The sequence below is a fragment of the Phascolarctos cinereus genome, unplaced genomic scaffold, assembly GCF_003287225.1.
Source record: "Phascolarctos cinereus isolate Bilbo 61053 unplaced genomic scaffold, phaCin_HiC Scaffold_5;HRSCAF=322, whole genome shotgun sequence".
Classification (NCBI taxonomy): domain Eukaryota; kingdom Metazoa; phylum Chordata; class Mammalia; order Diprotodontia; family Phascolarctidae; genus Phascolarctos; species Phascolarctos cinereus.
This window is the reverse complement of record NW_027555958.1, coordinates 156895108-156912886: the sequence shown is the minus strand read 5'-3', so window position 1 is coordinate 156912886 and position 17779 is coordinate 156895108. Positions and strand designations below refer to the sequence as shown.

General features: G+C 32.7%; 1 protein-coding gene across 1 annotated transcript in view; it reads left to right on the top strand.

The window, feature by feature from the left end:
- The window catches only part of LIN28B (lin-28 RNA binding posttranscriptional regulator B), a 117807-nt gene that overhangs the window by 6727 nt on the left and 93301 nt on the right, over nt 1-17779 (top strand). Inside the window, exon 2 of the mRNA XM_078156765.1 lies at nt 2574-2761. Coding sequence (XP_078012891.1) covers nt 2574-2761 — 188 coding nt within the window. The remainder of the gene's footprint in view (nt 1-2573; nt 2762-17779) is intronic.

The following is a 17779-nucleotide window of genomic DNA, read 5'->3' as shown; positions in this document are numbered from 1 at the left end:
CAGAGGGGGTGTAGTGGGAATCCAATATATGTTTTCCAGTGTCTCTCATATTGGCTATATCTAAATTTTAAACTAAACTAAGCTTTCAATAACAGTTGAGAGTGTGTGTAAGGCTGAGAAGGGTGGGTTTAGGGGTGGAGGAGAGGCCTGGGTATAGTGGGGGAGGGGAGGGCTCCAGAGCTTATTGAAGGGAAGTAGTATCTGTAGTTTTTGTGTAAACTGCTTATCTAAGAAAATGGGGGTGGGGATGGGAGAGGCGGAGAATTGGCTGTTGTATATTTTTTATATTCACAAAAGGAAAACATTTTCTTTTTTAAATGAAACAAATATTAGGCAAACTATGCCTAAAGTCCGTATCATAGTATTTCATAAATGCAATAGTATCGACACCGGAATCGTGTAATCAAACCATTTCAATAGCTGAAGCAATATAAAAGGTCCAGTTTTTGAGAGGGAATTACATTTTAAGTGGGAGGCCACCAGATCCGTTAGAAATCGTTCATCTATTTGACTCCACCAATAATGGTGCAGCTTTAAAATGTTAGTGCCCTGGTCAATATTATACCTAATTACCTCCTTTCTCTTGCTCCTCCTATCTCTACTTTATTCTTTCTCCTGCCCATTCCACCTCCCTTCTCCTTTTTTCATACTGTCTTCCCCTCCTCCTCCCTTCCCCTTTTCCACTCCTCCCCTTCATTCCCTTTCCCCTCCCCCTTTCTTCTCTCCTCCCCTCTTCCCCTCCTCCCTTCCCTCCTCTCTGCTCCTGGGGAACAATCGCCGCTGATTGAGGTTCACTCTTATTCTAGGCTAGAAAACTAGGCTCTTATTTAGGAAGTCATTAATCACATCTCCTCCCCCGGAAAAGAGATGGCGGAGAAACCTGTGAAGTACAATTTCTCACTCATCCCCTCCAAAAATGTTATGAAATGCCAAACCTTTACACATTTTGACAGTATTGAGATGATATCAAGTTTCTGGTAGACTTTTAATTTGAATTTGAAATTATTCAACGGAATCAAAGACAGGGCTGTTAGAGGTGTATATCCAATGTTCCGAGTTTTCGTGGAAACATAATTTGGCGTAATTAGCTAGAATATGAAGAATTGTATTTTTCCTCTCTGAAATGTCTTAAAACATGAAGTAATTTATCCTAGTCATTCTTGCTTCTAGCAGTTCTGGTTGGTAGATAGTAAACATGTAATATCAGTTCCATTGTGTAACTTCATGCATTCAAAATACGTGTTGCGGTGGTTTTTCTTTCTTTTTTTAAAGAAACGTTTAGAAATCCCAGTCTATGGCACACGTGTACAAATGTATGACTATGCTATTTGCCTAAATAGATGAATCACAAGGAGCCTGAATTGTATTTGAATAAGATGCACAGGATCAGCCCCCTGATTTACCGTAAAGAAATGTTCCAAATAATCTGTAAGATAACATGCTTGAGTTTTTGTTCATTCATAAATTATTTTGATGTCAGCATAGATGAAATGGCGATTGGTTATCTCTTCCTCTTGCCAACCCCTTAAGGATCCGATGTGAAATTAGTAGCAAGAAAGCATGTAATTGACAAAGTCACGTGTGCTCAGGGGGCCAGAAACTGAGGGAGAGAGAAGGGGGAAAAAAATCAAAAGAGGGAAAGCACATTAGACCATGCGAGCTAAATTTGTGATCGCTCAAAATCAAGATGTTAGACTGATGCAGAAGATCACTTCGTTCCAAAGGGAAAGTTTTCATCTCACGAGTTTGGAGCAGAGGGCCCGTGGGGCAACATGGCCGAAGGTTAATTTTCTTTTCTATTGTTTTACTATGTTTTTTTCTTCTTCCTCTCTCTTCCCCTCCCCCACTCCCACTCTTGCCTGCCTGCCCCCCCTCCCCTTTTGCTCACTACTGTGCGTTTACTTCGCCCCCCCTTCAGATCTCTCAAGGGGGGGGGCTTTCTGCAAACCTATTGTTATAGATCTCCAAAAATGTTTTGTACCGCCCACACTGATTCACAACTTGAAAAGCTTTCTGGGGGCTATTGTTTGAATTGTTCGGGTGTGATTAAGCACAGTTTCAGTTGGTGCACCCGAGAAAACATTTATACACCTGCTCTCTTTCCCCCACTCCTTCCTAACTTTAATCGAAGGTTATTTCATAGGAGATGCATGTTACAAATGATCCTCGTTCCAGTACTATTGCTTGTGCAATAACAAGTAGTTATGCAATCTGCCCGATTTCTCCTTCCTCTCCTCGCCTTGCAAAAAGAATAGTTTCCCAGAACATTTCCCTTTGGAAATGGAATCACTGTTAAACTAACTATATTCTTGTATGCTATAGTGTAATGATGTGCCTGAAAGATGAAGTTAAATGAAAAAATACACGTATGTACAGAAACGTGGGCGCTGATCTGATCTACAGAGTATTACAGGTCCCCCTTTTTAATGACTGCTTACTTCTGGAAAATGTGATTGAAAAGATTTTATAATTTTTCTCCTACCCACTCTCTGAAGCTCTCTCCTTATATTGTAACGTGTGGACATGTGGTATCACTGTAGTAATTCCATGTGTTTTGTCGTCTTCCATCAAAGGGGGGGCAAGTAAAGGTGGTGGAGACGAACCCGGGAAGCTGCAGGAGCAGGAAGAAGAGGAATCCCAGGTTTTGCACGGAACAGGCCACTGCAAATGGTTCAACGTGCGAATGGGATTTGGATTCATCTCCATGATAAACCGAGAGGGAAGCCCCTTGGATGTTCCGGTCGATGTGTTTGTACACCAAGTAAGATAAACTTTTTTTTTCTTTCCGTTTTCTGTCTTTGGATTAATCGCGTAATTGTTATGTGTACAGAAACAGAAGTGCAGTTACATTATTTTAAATTTAGTGAACTGTATATTCGCCGATAAAATAGTGTAGATTTTATGGTCTTTGGGTCAGCTACATGAGAGTCGTCTCTTCCAAAGAGATACGGAATCTTTGAAATTTCTTGTCTCTAGCTTATTTAACATTTTTAGCCCATAGCAAGATTAATAATGGCTTCCCTTAAAGGGTGAATGGTGAAACAACAGATGAACAAATAAAATGCCAATTCACTTCTGAGGTTATATAAGGAAATAGCGTTTGTTTCTACAGGTTCTTATTTAGCCACCTCCTCTCCCAAAAGTTAGGCATATGTTGGGTCTAAATCAGCCAATATATCTTACATAATTATTTGATTTTTATAATAAGATCTGAAAGTGCGCTCCATACTAAGCAGTAATTCTGAGAAAGTTCATGTAGGGAAAGTAGTTTGCTAATCCAGTATTTTGGTTATCTGCAGGGTGTAGGAAATAATAGATCCAAGGATACTGTCCCTTTAAGGGAGGAAACTCAAAAAAGCATGTGGCCAGAGGCGGTTCTAGCTTGTACTTTTAAAATGGACCAGGCTATGCCTTAAAGTAAATGTCTATCTGTACATATAAATTCTTCTGCCTTTATAAAAAATCTCAAATCAGAACCAGAAAGTCAATATTTTGTCTCAGAAATAAAAATTTATTCTACCATTCATTCTACCATAATAGTGTAATTACAATGTTGCAACAATAACATTCACAAAATTACAAGCTTTACCAAATTCCATTAAAAGAGCAGATTTCCTTGAAATGGTATAGAAAGTAGCACTTATAGAAAAGGGGGGGAGGGGACCGGAACTTGAATCTTTTCTGTTTTGCTTTGTAAGTAAAAATAATTGAAAACATTTTTATTAATAATATGTTGGTCTTCTGACTCAAACTTTCAGATCTTTTAGAGAGTATATCCCCAAAATGCTTAGTTTCTTTTTGTGTATAAAATGTATTTATATATACATATATATGTTTGTGTGTATTTACACACATATACATTATACATATATACACATTTGTAGTAGCAGTCTATTCTTTTTTCAAAAAAAAATGTACACAGTTGAAATTAAGCAGATAAGCAATGGAAACCATAAGAAAATATTTCCTTTTGGTCTTCAGTCTTATGGTTCCTGCAGCTTCTTGATTTCACTCTGTAGCATTTTTCCTATTCAAAACGTCTGGGCATCATTATTGTCTGTTTACATGTGGAAGGATAAGCATAAACCATGAAGGGAAGCAGGATTTATATACATAAATATATTATGAGTTCATATGCAAGCTACTTGATTTTATGCTTCCTGTCCAATATGTGGAAATGAAGCCATCCTTTTTGGTTTGTTGTTTTTTTTTTTAATCCAAGAATGAGTTACTAAAATCATTGACATCAGTCTTTTTCTACTCCCACTCCCTTTTAACCTTATTTAGGTTGTTAAATTGTTCTTTACGATCTCATAAATTTGCTTTATAGATAAATGAAAAAATCTCTTTTGCTAATCATACCTTTGTGTAATTTTCTGTTTCCCCCTTTAAAATATACACATATATGTTATGACATTTCATACTTATATTTAAATGTCAGAATTCTTAAATCATACAGCATCCAAATTTAGATTACCTAATGGTTACAATTTGAAATAATTGATAAATATGTCATATTTAGAATTTTAAAGCTTCTGAAAAGGCTTATGATATATACCTCAATAGCCTCTGTATTTTAATATTCTTTTAGCAATAAATTTGCTTTCAAAAATATGTATACATAAGTGAACTTTTAAAATATTGTTGTATGTGTAATTCTTGCAATTATATGAATATATAATTTCAAGTCCTTTTACACAGGCCTGTTATAACTATATAGACCTTAGCAATTTCATAGCTAGTATGAAGTTGATGAGAACATAATGCACTCTTATTTTAAAAATTTAATCTGGTTAATATTTTAAGATTTTTCTAATAATCTTACCAGTTCAATTTTTGGAAGATTTTCTCTATCTCAATTTGACTGGTACTTATCATGGCCTTACCTACTCTTCTTGGATTCACTACTCTGTTTAAAACATTTCCTGGCCTGTGTTGAGAAAGAGTATTCTATTTATATAGGTAGTGTGTAAATCATATGACTGACGGTTTTGAAAGAACCAAAAGCTCTCCTGACTTTGACAGGGCCACTATGAAGAACAGTAAGTCTTTAAATGTGATAGTGTACAATAACTACTTGAATATTTATATAAAGGTATTCTGTAATGTTAGAATGCGCTGATATAATTTATGATTCTTTTTGGAAAATTTTCATTTAAAAATTTAAAATATATTTTCTACATAGTATGCCATTTCTAAGAACTGCCATTCTTCTTGAAGGTATAGTTTTTTAAAAACATCACAATTTTATAATATGGAAGTTATAACAAAGTTTTTATAGTTTGAGCTTTTTTCCCCTCTTTTATGATGTGGAAAATTAAGAACAGTTAACTTAACTGGTATCCACCCAAATCAATTAAGAGCTATCACTGATATTTTGTTAGATGTTCAGAAATGCCTATGATATGGGGTTTGTTGATTTTTGAAGGTTGTCTGACCATGTTTCTTGAAAAGCTTGGATTTGAGGGTTTTCTGAATCATTAATGGGATTGGGTCCTTAATGAAAATAATACACAAAAATGCCTCCCAAAGCACATTTCTGTTGTTTAAAATATGAACATAAATAACCCTAAGCCTATTGTAATATGATTTGTCTAAAATAATGGAGAAGGTGTTCATTTGCTCTTAAAATGATAATTTGGATGCAAAAATTGATAGCACAGTTACAATACAACTTGCCCCAGGAGGGTGTGATGTAAACAATACACATGGAAGAATCTCATGCCTAGGTGCTGCACTATGCATGTCTTTAGAACTGTTGCTGTGTCTATTGAGATTATTATGCGAAAATAACATAAGGGAACTGTTTAAATATTTCTGGTTTTAAAAAAAAGACAATATCTTCTTGTTATCTTGATATTTAATTGGGTACTGTATAATGTTTGAGAGTGAACAAGTGCATATTAACAGTGGTCTAATTAACAACATACTTAATCAGTATTTTAATTTAAGTTTTTAAAGGGGCATATTCAAGCCATAAACCTCCACATCATTTTGTTATATAAATTGATAATGTTAGTTGAAAGAAAAATGCCTAATGATGTTGAATTTTCATTGTAGAGAAATGCAGTTTAGAAGAGTTTTTTATGTAGTAAGCCAAAATAAAATTCTGAAACCTCTGTAAGTGGGTATGTATCAGTTGTGGTTCTATTGAAATAGCAGTGTAAGAATCTTAGGCATATTTATGACCACAGATCCTTATCAAGGTAATTTCATGGATTCTAAAGAATAAAGTTATTATGCAAATTATGATAATTTTACCTTTGTATACCTAGCACAGTGCCTTGCACATAGTAGGAACTTAATAAATATTTGTCCAGTTTGCTTAAGTCAATACTACCTTATTTCTTGTCTTAATATGTATCAACAATAATAAACATAAACACCAGAACTATCATATATTTAAATGACAAGGTGCTGTACATAACATTATACAGAAAAGATATCTGGACTCCATAATGATTGATGGTTGTCAGTGTTCATAACTAAAAGATTTAAAAATAAAATTGTTTCCAACTGATATCTGAAATGCATTCTAATGATTTATTATCCACTATTGTACATGGAATGAGTTTGAAAAAATCATGTCATTCCTTTGAATTATGCTACTTTAGGGAATTTCTATAGTGATTAAATTTTAGAAGTGATTCAGAAAAGGACATTATAATCTAATGTAACCTACCAGTTGATACTGTTTTCTGGTAGACTGTCTAGTGCTTCAGTTTTAACATGTTTATTTTCAAAGTGCCATTACTTCAACTTGTAAGCTAAAATGCACATTTTGAACTATGTTTTATTAGTATAAGAAGGAGGGGTAGGGATTAGTTGTTTTTTAAACAGTGGAACATAGGGTCTCTTGCATCTTAACTGTTTGCAGAATAATTCTTTCCTTTCTTAAGCATACCACATTAAAGACAGCATACAAGCACACTCACATACTGTCACATAAATGAGAAGAGAGTGGAGATAGGGACAAACATAGAGACATAAGACAGAGATAGGAACAGAGAAAAGGAGAGGGAGAGGGTTTTCTTGGTTGTCAAATTTTTATTTGAGACTTATATTTCTAAATTTCTTAAAGAACAAAGTATTATGGATTATAGGATAAATTATGCAAGGGTTTTGACTTTTTTCTGTTGGCAAATGTTTTGAAAACCATTTAGCTCAGTTATTGTATTAGAGTAACCTCAAGTATTTGCCAAGATATGAGCTTTGCTCTCTTCCCTTAGACTTAACATTCATTTTGACAGTCATTTATTTAGTACCTAGTAGGTGCAAGTCACAGTGCTAAATTATACAAAGATAAGTAAGATCATCTTATTGGAATTTTATCTTCAGTAGATCCAGTTTCCATTTTAAGACTTTGATTTCTAAATGATGACATATTGCTCATTATAAACAGTGATTGTTTTCTGAAAAATTTAAGCATTTTATGTTGCATTATTTTGCTTAGAAATATGAGGATATGTAGACAAAAAAGAAATTACAAAATTATTTAAGTGTATAATTATTTCTGAAAAAATCTTCAGAATATTTCTTATTGTTAAGAGTATGGGATTCATATTGACATTATTGTAAATTATAAATATGTATACCCTTTTAATAATTGTTTCACTCAGAGGTGGGGCATCAATCATTTGAATGTAGCAGATTTATGCTTTGATAATCTCTAGAGTAGTTAAAATATTTTTGAAGACATCTTTATTTCAAGAGTTTTTTATTGTGATAATCTTCTTAATACAGTATGTTCATTACCAATTTCTAGAATTTTCTGCTATTGATGTAACAGCATTTAAATATATTGTATTCCCATGTAAAAGTTTGTCATAGTTAGTGGTAGATAGGCTCCGAGTGCTCTAAAGCAATTGTCCCGTTAAATGAAGCCTTATGAATGTTTTTTTATTTTTAAAATTAAACTTTATTACAAGTCATTTTGGTACTTTAAAAACAGCACCTAATTTACTAAGCCTTAAAGATTATTGGCTTAATCAAGTCTTCCAAAGAATTATAAACAAAATATATTGCATGTGTTTTACTGGCAAATTCACTTTTACTTATGTTTAAAACACGATATTGGGAGTAGCTCTAATGATAAAATAACACAACACTTAATGGTAGGGATAAAGATTGTATTTTCCAATTGGTGTATTTTCCATCATCTTTTGTGCATCTAACTAAAAAGAATTAGTCTTGTTCAATCTACACCTTGATTTTGAATTAGGTTTACAACAGAGTATTTACAGTGTTGAGACTTCTTGTTGAGATTCTCTGAAGAAACTTTATTGTGTCTCCTTTTAACATTTTCCTTTTTTCTTGCTTGTGTTTAGTTTTCTACGCTGTAGTAAAAAAAAAAGGACAATAAAGTATGTAATTGTTTGTTAAACAAATGTAAAAGGTTTCTCAAACTTCTTACAGACATTTAAGAGTTTAACTTTTTTAGTTCATCTTTTGACCAAATCATCTTGGAGCTCTGGTTACATTTGGTCAACTCTAGTTGGTTAGAAACATCTCTGATACTTGTATTTAACAGTGTGAGTGAACTTAATCTTAACTTCCTTGTGAAGGTTGCTGCTTTTGTGGGCAACCAAATTCTTCTTTATTATTAGAACTTCACTTCTTCCTGTGATGAAGTGATTGAAGTGTTTGTAAGGAGTTTATCAAAGACTTGTAATTTGGGGCTGAGTAATTGTTTTAGTGGTAGGGTTAGCTACAATTCTGAAGTTTCATTTTATATATCACAACACCCAAACACACTGGAAGTGAAGATGTATATTTGAAAGATCGACTTCAATGGAACTTATATTTGGTGACTAAACTAAAATAAAATGCTTTAGAATTTGCTGTGCTATTGAAGTATTTTTTTTATTTAGCCAGAAATTAATTTCATCAAGTAGTTTGTTTAAATGCATTGTTGTGTATTCACATCTTTGTGCCTGTAGGGCATGCATGAATTTTAACTGGAAGTTCAGCAGTGCAATTTGTTGAGTATTTTAAAAGATGACAAGCTAATAAGAGATACTGAAATGGTTTACATTTCTCCAAAAAATAATTTGGTTTAAAATGTCCAAATAGCAAGATTAATGGCTATCAGTAAATTAAGAAGATATATCCATGATAATTGTAAATTTTTAAGAAATGCTTACATTACATCAATAAAAAACATTATATATATATAATATATATATATAATACATTGAAGGAGGAGCACAGCTTTTAAATTGCGCTTTAAGTGCAGTAAGATAAATATTTCAGAAAGAATAGCAACAAGGTATGAACATATTCTTGTCATTGTTTCATTTTAATGTAAAAGTATTTGACTATTTGTAAAGTATTTCCATTAAGTAAATTGAAATTTATAAATGATTGCTATATGTTGTATGTTTTTAATTGAAGGAAGGGTTGGTTTTGTGTATTTAAATAGTTCCTAACCTAATGGTTAGCACATAGTACAGTTTCAATAAATATCTATTGAATGAATGAGTAAAAATTTAAAAAGTCTTTTCTTTAGGAAAACCATAGCTCAGTGTTTTTGCTATATGCTTATGTTTGAGAATTAGACTCTTTCATGTGATGCTTTTAATTTGAACAAGCAAGGAGCTGCCCAGATCCTTTTGTGTGTTTTAACTTTGTTTGTTGAATATTATCTAAAATCAATGGAAATAATTTTGTTACACAGGTATTTTTATTTTAATGATAGTTGCTGTAATGCTATTTGATCTTATGTTGGTGATTATTTAGTGCCTGGATTTATATCAGTAGGAGTTAATGCAAAGCAGTGTTGCTTTAAATAGTGTTACTTGACTGTCCAGATATAACATTTTAACTCAGGGCAATGAAAATAGGCATTCAACTTTATCTTCAGATATAGATATCTAGATTATCAATACATGTCAACTATTCTGTAGTTTTTAGAATCTAAACAGTTTCTTTCTTGAGGTATGGACTTGAAGGCTGTCTTTGTAATAATTTGGTAGGTGTTGGGGGAGGGGATAGGGAGAGGAAGAAGAAGTGAAGCCATATTGTCTGCTTTGACATTGGGTCAAATCAAATAGGTATTTCTTAGTTTTGACTTAAATTTGTTTTAGCATGTATATAACCTGAAAGTCATGTACGTATACCTTTCCAGATTTTTTCTGGGCATTCATATCTAGAAATAATCAGAGTACAAATTCTTTCAGTGCATAAGAAATTAATTGACATGTATTTTACTCATTTAAATATTAGTTCACTTTTACTTTATTTTCGAACAATTTAAATTTTGTAACTGGTATAAATTGACTTGTTAATATTCAATAATGGTGTCAGGAATTTCCCTATTGGTTTTCAGTTTTAACAGGTTGTTTACATTAAATTTTTGGAGGAGTTAAATGAATGAGGACTTCTATTGTTGAAGAAAAAGACCAACTATTAAAATATTTGGATTTCTAGTAAAGTATGTGATTACTCATATGCATGCTACATGTAGATAGTTGATGTTTGCATTGAATTTTGAAATAATTGTGTAGGATTATTGAAGTATACATGTGGATACCTTAAAGAAAGAGAGTATTTAGTTTGAAAGCTTTTTGTTGAGGTTTTTCCTTAATAGATTTATCTAAAATCCTATCATTTAACGTTTTACAGTGTTTAAATAGAGTATTTTTTTGATAGGTGCTTTAGAGATTTGTAAAAATTACAACAGATCTGTTATTTAGTCTGAAAAATACTTAAAATTCATTAGTTTGTTATTTTACATGTAATTTATCTTTAGGTAATTTTAAAAAATCTCCTTAACTTAGTTCTGCAATCAAAGATATAGTATAATTTTACTTTTTCTCATGGTGTAAAGTTATTACAAGTTTTCAAATTGATTTTATGTTGTCCAATGTTCTTTCCTGACCATTGACTTCTACAATCCTCTAGGCCACTACTGATTATCAATATTCTGTTTTAAAGTGCTTGTAGTCTTCTCATTCTTTGATCTAACATTTTCCTTTTTTAAACTCCTTGCCCTTATCCTTGATGTTGTGTTTTGTGTGACACTGCATAGTAAAGGAGATGTTTCATTTACCCTATAACAAAGGTGTCTCACAATTTAAGAGGGTCATTGATTAAATGTAAAGTCTGGCTTGAATTATATTAAACAATTTTCCCTAAGCTTGGGAACTTTTCCGTTTTAATAGTTAACACTGCTGAAATGGTGAGACTTAGAAGCCAATATAACTTTTCAGCTTCTTTTCCAAAAATAGATTAAATTGTATCTTGTCTCATATTTAACCTGATTTTCTTTGTCAGATATTTAAGAAGAGAAGTAATGAATTATCTGGTTCAGTATTAATCAGGAAGGAAAAGCCCTCTCATTTTAAAAGACATTTTAAAAGTTTCTAAAATCTAAAGTACAACATAATCTGAAAAAATGCCCTACCATTTTTAAAAACTGGAAAACAAAATCTGTATACAATTGGATTTGCACGTATGCCTTCTTAGAGTTTCCTCCCCCATTCCATTGAAGAATTTTGAATGGTGAGGAATTTGCACCCTTTGGCTCAGGTTGCAGGCCCTCTTGATCAAACTAGGGAAGCCAGGGTCAGGGCTATTCATTGCCTATCACTTCCTCAGGCCATTTATAACCGACCTTTCTGCTTGCAAAAGATTTCTCTTTTTGTTAGTCTTTTAATATGATATATACTTTTAAACAGATATGATCATTTTTTTTATTACATATATTACATGGCCTGATCTGAATATAGGAGGAGGTTCATTATTGTCATTTGGTGAATTTTATGGTTTTTTAAAAAACATTTTAAATAGCTTTTTAGGTAAGTACTTTATTAGTATAGTAATAAATTGATTCTTCTATTTGGATAAGATTCTCTACCACTATCCCCCTCTTCCTTTTTTTTTCTATCAAACAATGTCTTCTAGATTAAATAAAACATCTTAATTTAAATTAAAAATGCAAAAAGCCCAGAAGTACTTTTAACATTTATGCGAACACTTAGAAAAAGCAGAGAAAAAAAGCAGAGAACAAAACTTGCACATGTGTATGTGAAGCACTGTTAAAGATGTAAATACTTTTCATCTAGACTCAGGTTCAAACAAACACACAACACTTTGTTCTTATCTCTGAATCCCAAATAAAGTATACAGCCCTGGTTCAAGACCTTAGGACCACCCATCACCCTGGACACTGGATACTCCTATTTATTCAAGAAGCTTGTGAAGTGTATGTAGTACAGAGTGGGGGATGGTATATTTGTGTGTGTGTGTGTGTGTGTGTGTGTGTGTGTGTGTGTGTTTAACATCATGACCATAGGTGATTCTTCAAAACAAAGAAGCAACATTATTTGTAAATTTCTGAATACTGTCTATCTCTGTAGGATGTTCCAGTTCTAATTTTATTTCACAGAAAACGCTATTTGTTTTCATGAAAGTGCTTTCACTGTAGTAGTGTGTGGAGCTGGGGAGGTGGGGAGTAGGGAGATTGGATGCAGTTTTCACATTTTTGATGTATTCAGGAGGTTAAAGTGGGCCCCCATTAAGATTAACCTCAACCCATTACAGCTTTTTGGCTTGCGGGCCCCACCCATGAATGGCCTTGGATAGCTAATACCAAGCTTTTGTTTCTCCTGTAGAAAGGTTTTTAAGAAAGGAAAGAAAACAGTTCATTCTCTTTCACTGCCTCAGTCATGTGACTTCCCTTTTAGTGAGTCACAGGGTTGAAGGTGAATTTCAGAATGAATAAGATTTCGAAATTTTAAATTTATAAAAATAATTGTTGTCAAAATGGCTATTAACGTAATTTATCAAACTGTGTTCACTAGAATAACTATTTTTTGAAAGACTTACTGCACTTTATTTGGTGCTGTGGTCGCTTTTAAAAAAAAGAGATGTCCATGTGAAACAGGTTTTCAATTGAAGCAATACTTATCTCTTGCATCTCCCCCAAACCAGTAGCTACTGAATCTTCTACAGAATTTTTCCACCATCTTCTCTATCTTTCAAGCTGTCTTTGAGGTTTCTGAACTGTAACATGTTTTCTCCAAACACACATGGTAAATAAAATGGGGGGAGGGGATCTTCTCATCTACCTTCAATGTATGAGTTGGGATTGCTTCTTGTCACAGAAATTTGATAATAAATACATTGCTGGTGGAAAAAAAGCCCATAAAATGGCGTGTAAAGAAAGGTAAAGGTAATTCAAGGATCACACTTCTTAATTTTCTTTTGGTTTTAATAGTTGAGAGGGTTTGGGCAAAAAGAAAAAAATGTTATTACGATAATGGGCTTTATGTCAATAAATTAATAATTTTGAATTTAGATAACTTCAAATAACATTGGAAGTTTGGTTATTGTTAAGGACATTCCTCTAATTTTAATTTTTAAGTATCAACCACCAAAATGTTTTGTCTTCTGTGTACTTTTGTATATATATATTTGCTTTTCAAAGTGTTGCCATGCACTTGGCTAAAAAAAGGGGTGGCAATTATGACAAAAATCTTTCAAATATTGGCCACTTAAAATAATTCACTTTTCTTCTCTTCATTATTTCTTTACTTTGGTCAAGTCACTTAAAAATAAGGGTGTTTAGCCTCTAAGATTCCTTTCAATTCTAAAGTCTTATTGTCTTATTTTTGTGTTTTTTTTTAAAGAATGACGAATGGCAGTTTCTTTTAAGAAATGCTAAAAAGGCTACGTTTCCATTTTATTTCAGAATGTTAAAAGAATAAAATTAATGGAAATAAACAGGATTATTTGAGAATACTTACTCTAGATTATCTTAATGGACAATGTTTTTTAAATGTCATATTCAAAGTATAATATATTCTGTTAAGTCTTAAAGGGCAGTGATACTTGACTCATTAGATCCCTGAGAAGGATAATTGAAACTATAAAATGGCTTTTTTTTTAACTTTGTATTTGTGGGCAAAATGAAATGCAATGATCATTTAAGGGATCAATGAATTCAGTGTTATTACTTACATGATATGTTTTCTTCATTTATTTTGAAAGATAAAAAAGATACATTAAAACATGTAGGAAGATTGAAATATATTCTCAGCTGCAAGTTTATTTAAGTACTGCGTGTTAAATTTTCTTTGATTATATCAAGTAATTAAAAAAATTTAAAATGTAGGTTGTGGTTAGGGAATACCGTGCACATGCCTCTTCTTTTTTTTTACATTACAATTATGCTTGTTGGGCTTTATATATGTATATATATGCATATATACATACATATGTGTACATGCTTTTCATTCTTAAATCTTTAATATTTTTTAATTAGTATTTGAATTTTGGTTTTCTTTTCACTAAGATGTTTCAAGAAACTCCTTAGAGTTTTAAACCTTTCAAATCTTTGTGTCACTTGTCTCTTTTGTCTAGCCTAGTTATTTATAAAGTACCTATCACTATTTAAGGACCTGAATCTCTAGCTTTGACATTTATTGTTGAAATGCAACGCCTGTTTTCCAAGTGTCTGTATAAGCTTTAAAATTAGACAATTATAAAATTAATTGCCAGAATTGCATTGAAAAGTTGTTTGTTTAGTTATAGGAATGAATTGCTTTGGTTTAGAAAAACTACAAATAAAGAAGTTTTAAAGGAAGATTGTTCTAAAATCCTTGTTTTCTTAAATAAAATTTTGCCTTATATTTTTCTAGTTGTTCTCCTTTTGAACAAATTATCAAATGACTTCTCCAACTTAGTCTAACTTGGTCTAACTTAGAAAGTTTGCTTGGGTTGTAGTAATGTAGTTTGTGGTATGTCATCTTTTCACTTGTTTTATTGATTTTTAATGAGTGAAACCCAAAGCTGATGAATGACTGAATATGTCATATTTTTTCCAGAAAATGAAAATTTTACAAAATTGAAGTTTTTCAAATGGCTAAAGTGAAATGCCAACTGAATTTGAAAATTTACTCTAGTAAATACTTAGTCTTGCCAACATGCCTTAGTCTTCTTCTTTTCACAGTGGGAATACTTACTTTGTAAAGTTTAGTCATTGAAGAGAATCTTAGCAGATGGTAGTTGGTGAATTTTTGTTTTTTTTAAATAATTTAGCAGTGATCGCCTTTGCCTCTCTTTTCCTTGACTAAAAAATTACACCACCACCCCCAACTTGGTATAACTATTAAAGATTCCCAATCAGAATATAGATTTTCCTTATAGAATTTGAAATTGACATTCAAAATTCATTTTGAAACATACCAAAGTACCTAAGTTAAAAAAAAATACTCTATTCTTGGATTTAAAAAAATTTAGACTGTATCAGGTTGTTTAATGTTTTCAGAGTTGACTGATAGGTTTTAAAATACACATAAGCCCTTTGTTAGTTTGCCTTATGTTCTAATTTGCCATTTTTTTTCTTCTAGCCACATCAGATTTCTTATATTTTTAATATGTTGAGATGCCCCCAAATGAGTCAGAATTTCCTGAGTTTGCACCTCTCCTTACACTAACACCACTGCCCGAGCTGCCACCAGTAATTATCACTTCCTTTGTGGGGCCTCCTCAGTATTCTCAGTGCTCTACCTCCTTTCCACCCTGCTCTACCTCACTCCATCTCAGACCAGCAGCTGCAGCCTCCCTTTGGGGAAGGAAGCTGGACTCTGGCTTTAGCAATGGTAAGAGCCGGGCTGTAGAGGAGAGTGGGTGAGAAAAGAATGGATTTCATCCTAGAATTTTCAAATTGGAGAGAGTATCTAGTCCAGTCCTTCGTTTTACAGATGCAAAAGAATAATGGGCTCCCTGGCATTTTTAGTCATCTGGACATTGCTACCTCTCTGAAAAGAAAAAATATGACTTAACAATGATATGCCTAAAGAGGAGTCAGAGACAGTAGCTTCCTCTATGTCTTTTATCCCTATTAAAGATAGCCTGAAATTTCTTGCATTGTTGCCTGCCTGGAGCTAATGTTCTTGTTTTTGGTGCAGCAGTCATTACCAGCAATTTCTTTTGGCAATTAGGTGTTCCCCTGATAACCTTCTTGGGGAGTGTACTTGGGACCAAACATATGGGTATGAAGCCTATGCATCATCTAACTTACGGGTTGAAAATTGTGATTCCTTGATGCCCCATGAAAGCCATGAGTATAGTTTTACCTACCTCTAAAAAAAAGTAGTTTATTTTATTTTAGAATTGTGACAGCTATGATACAAGAAAATCATAGTTAATATTTAAATTAAATTTTAACATTAAAGAAATATGATTTTTCTAGCTGCAAATATGTTGATTACTTCATCAAAATTGATGTACCTTGTAATGCCTTATTCAGTGGAAAGCAGTTAGATTGACAGCTAACCTTGTGTTGTACATATTCTTAAATCATTTAATATTATTTCATATTTTCCACATAGCACATAGTATGTAAATGTGTATACATCATTTCATTTGCATTAGGAATTTTTTAATAGATAAAAAGAATTCATAATAATTCCTTTTCCTATATTATTATATACTTACAAAGGTATATTATTATCTACTAGTGACTTTTGATCCTTTTTTATAATACATCATTAATTGTTTAATTATAAAGTCAGTATGTAAATGACATGGAGAGTGGTATTTTGTGATATTAAATGTATATTTACATAAAAAGTAATACTTCAAACATCTTTCATTGTGTCTCCATGAGTAGTACCATAGTCAGCTAGATATTTTCCCTACCCCTAATCCCGGGTCTGCTGAGGAGGGGTTGAAAGAACCTGAAGAAGAGGTCTCTGCAAGTGAGGTATACCCAAAAGTATGAGCGATTAGGTAATTTCTCTCAAATTTACATATTGCTGATATTTTAAGTAGTCCCTTCAAGTAAAGAAAATGTAAGGGAGATATTTTACTATTCTAAACTTTTTTGATATACAGAGTTACTTGAATACTCAAGTGATCTGTGATCTCATCAACCCATATGTTCTGTTCAATGCCACTAATCACAGCCCATCCATGCCTGCCTATTCTGTGTGACTCTTATCCAAGTCTTTCCTTAAGTACGCCACAGGGCCTACTCATGCTCAGGACTTTGGTGCTTTTTCCTGAAAGCCCAGCTGCTCACCAGTTTTCCCTCACTCTTGCCGCATGATTGGCAACATTTTCAATCATAGATTTTTTTAATGACATCGTTGACTGTAATACTCATTAGTGTCTTCTTACTTCTTAAAGCCTGCTTCTGGCCACCCGTGTCTTTTCATTGCCCTCTGAATAATTATAATATTCACTTAGATGGAAAACCAGTAGGATCTCGTACATCTGTATGTATGTGTGTGTATACACATAGACATATATACACATATCTTAGACCCTGTAGATGGAAAATAAGTTGGCTATTAATTAAATAGAAGGAGAATAGGCTGAATTACCTTTGGGAAATAGCAACTCTTTTAATGACCTCAAACTTCTGGAAATGAAGGCCCATTTTAAAAAATGCCAATATTCTACTTGGGTTATTGTATGATTATGATACAACAAATTAAAAGGTTATCCTTATGAAAACCAAAAAAATTTTTTTTACAATGAGACTGCTTCATAGTAGAAGAGCTAGCTCAAAAAATACATTCTTAATAAGATATAATTTATTGGAGGTACATTCTTTTGGGCTATTACGGTAAAAGTTTTTTGGTTTACTCAGAAAGACTTACCATATCAGGAAGAACTCTTTGTTGTTCAGAATAGTAATGGAAAAAAATTCTACTTGTGGAGCTATGCAAAAATGCTGTCAAATAATTTGTAGCTCCTTCTCGAGAAGCCCCAGTCAAGCTTGAGGATCATTTAATTGGGTGAGGGTAGAAGAGAGGTGGAGAAGAGC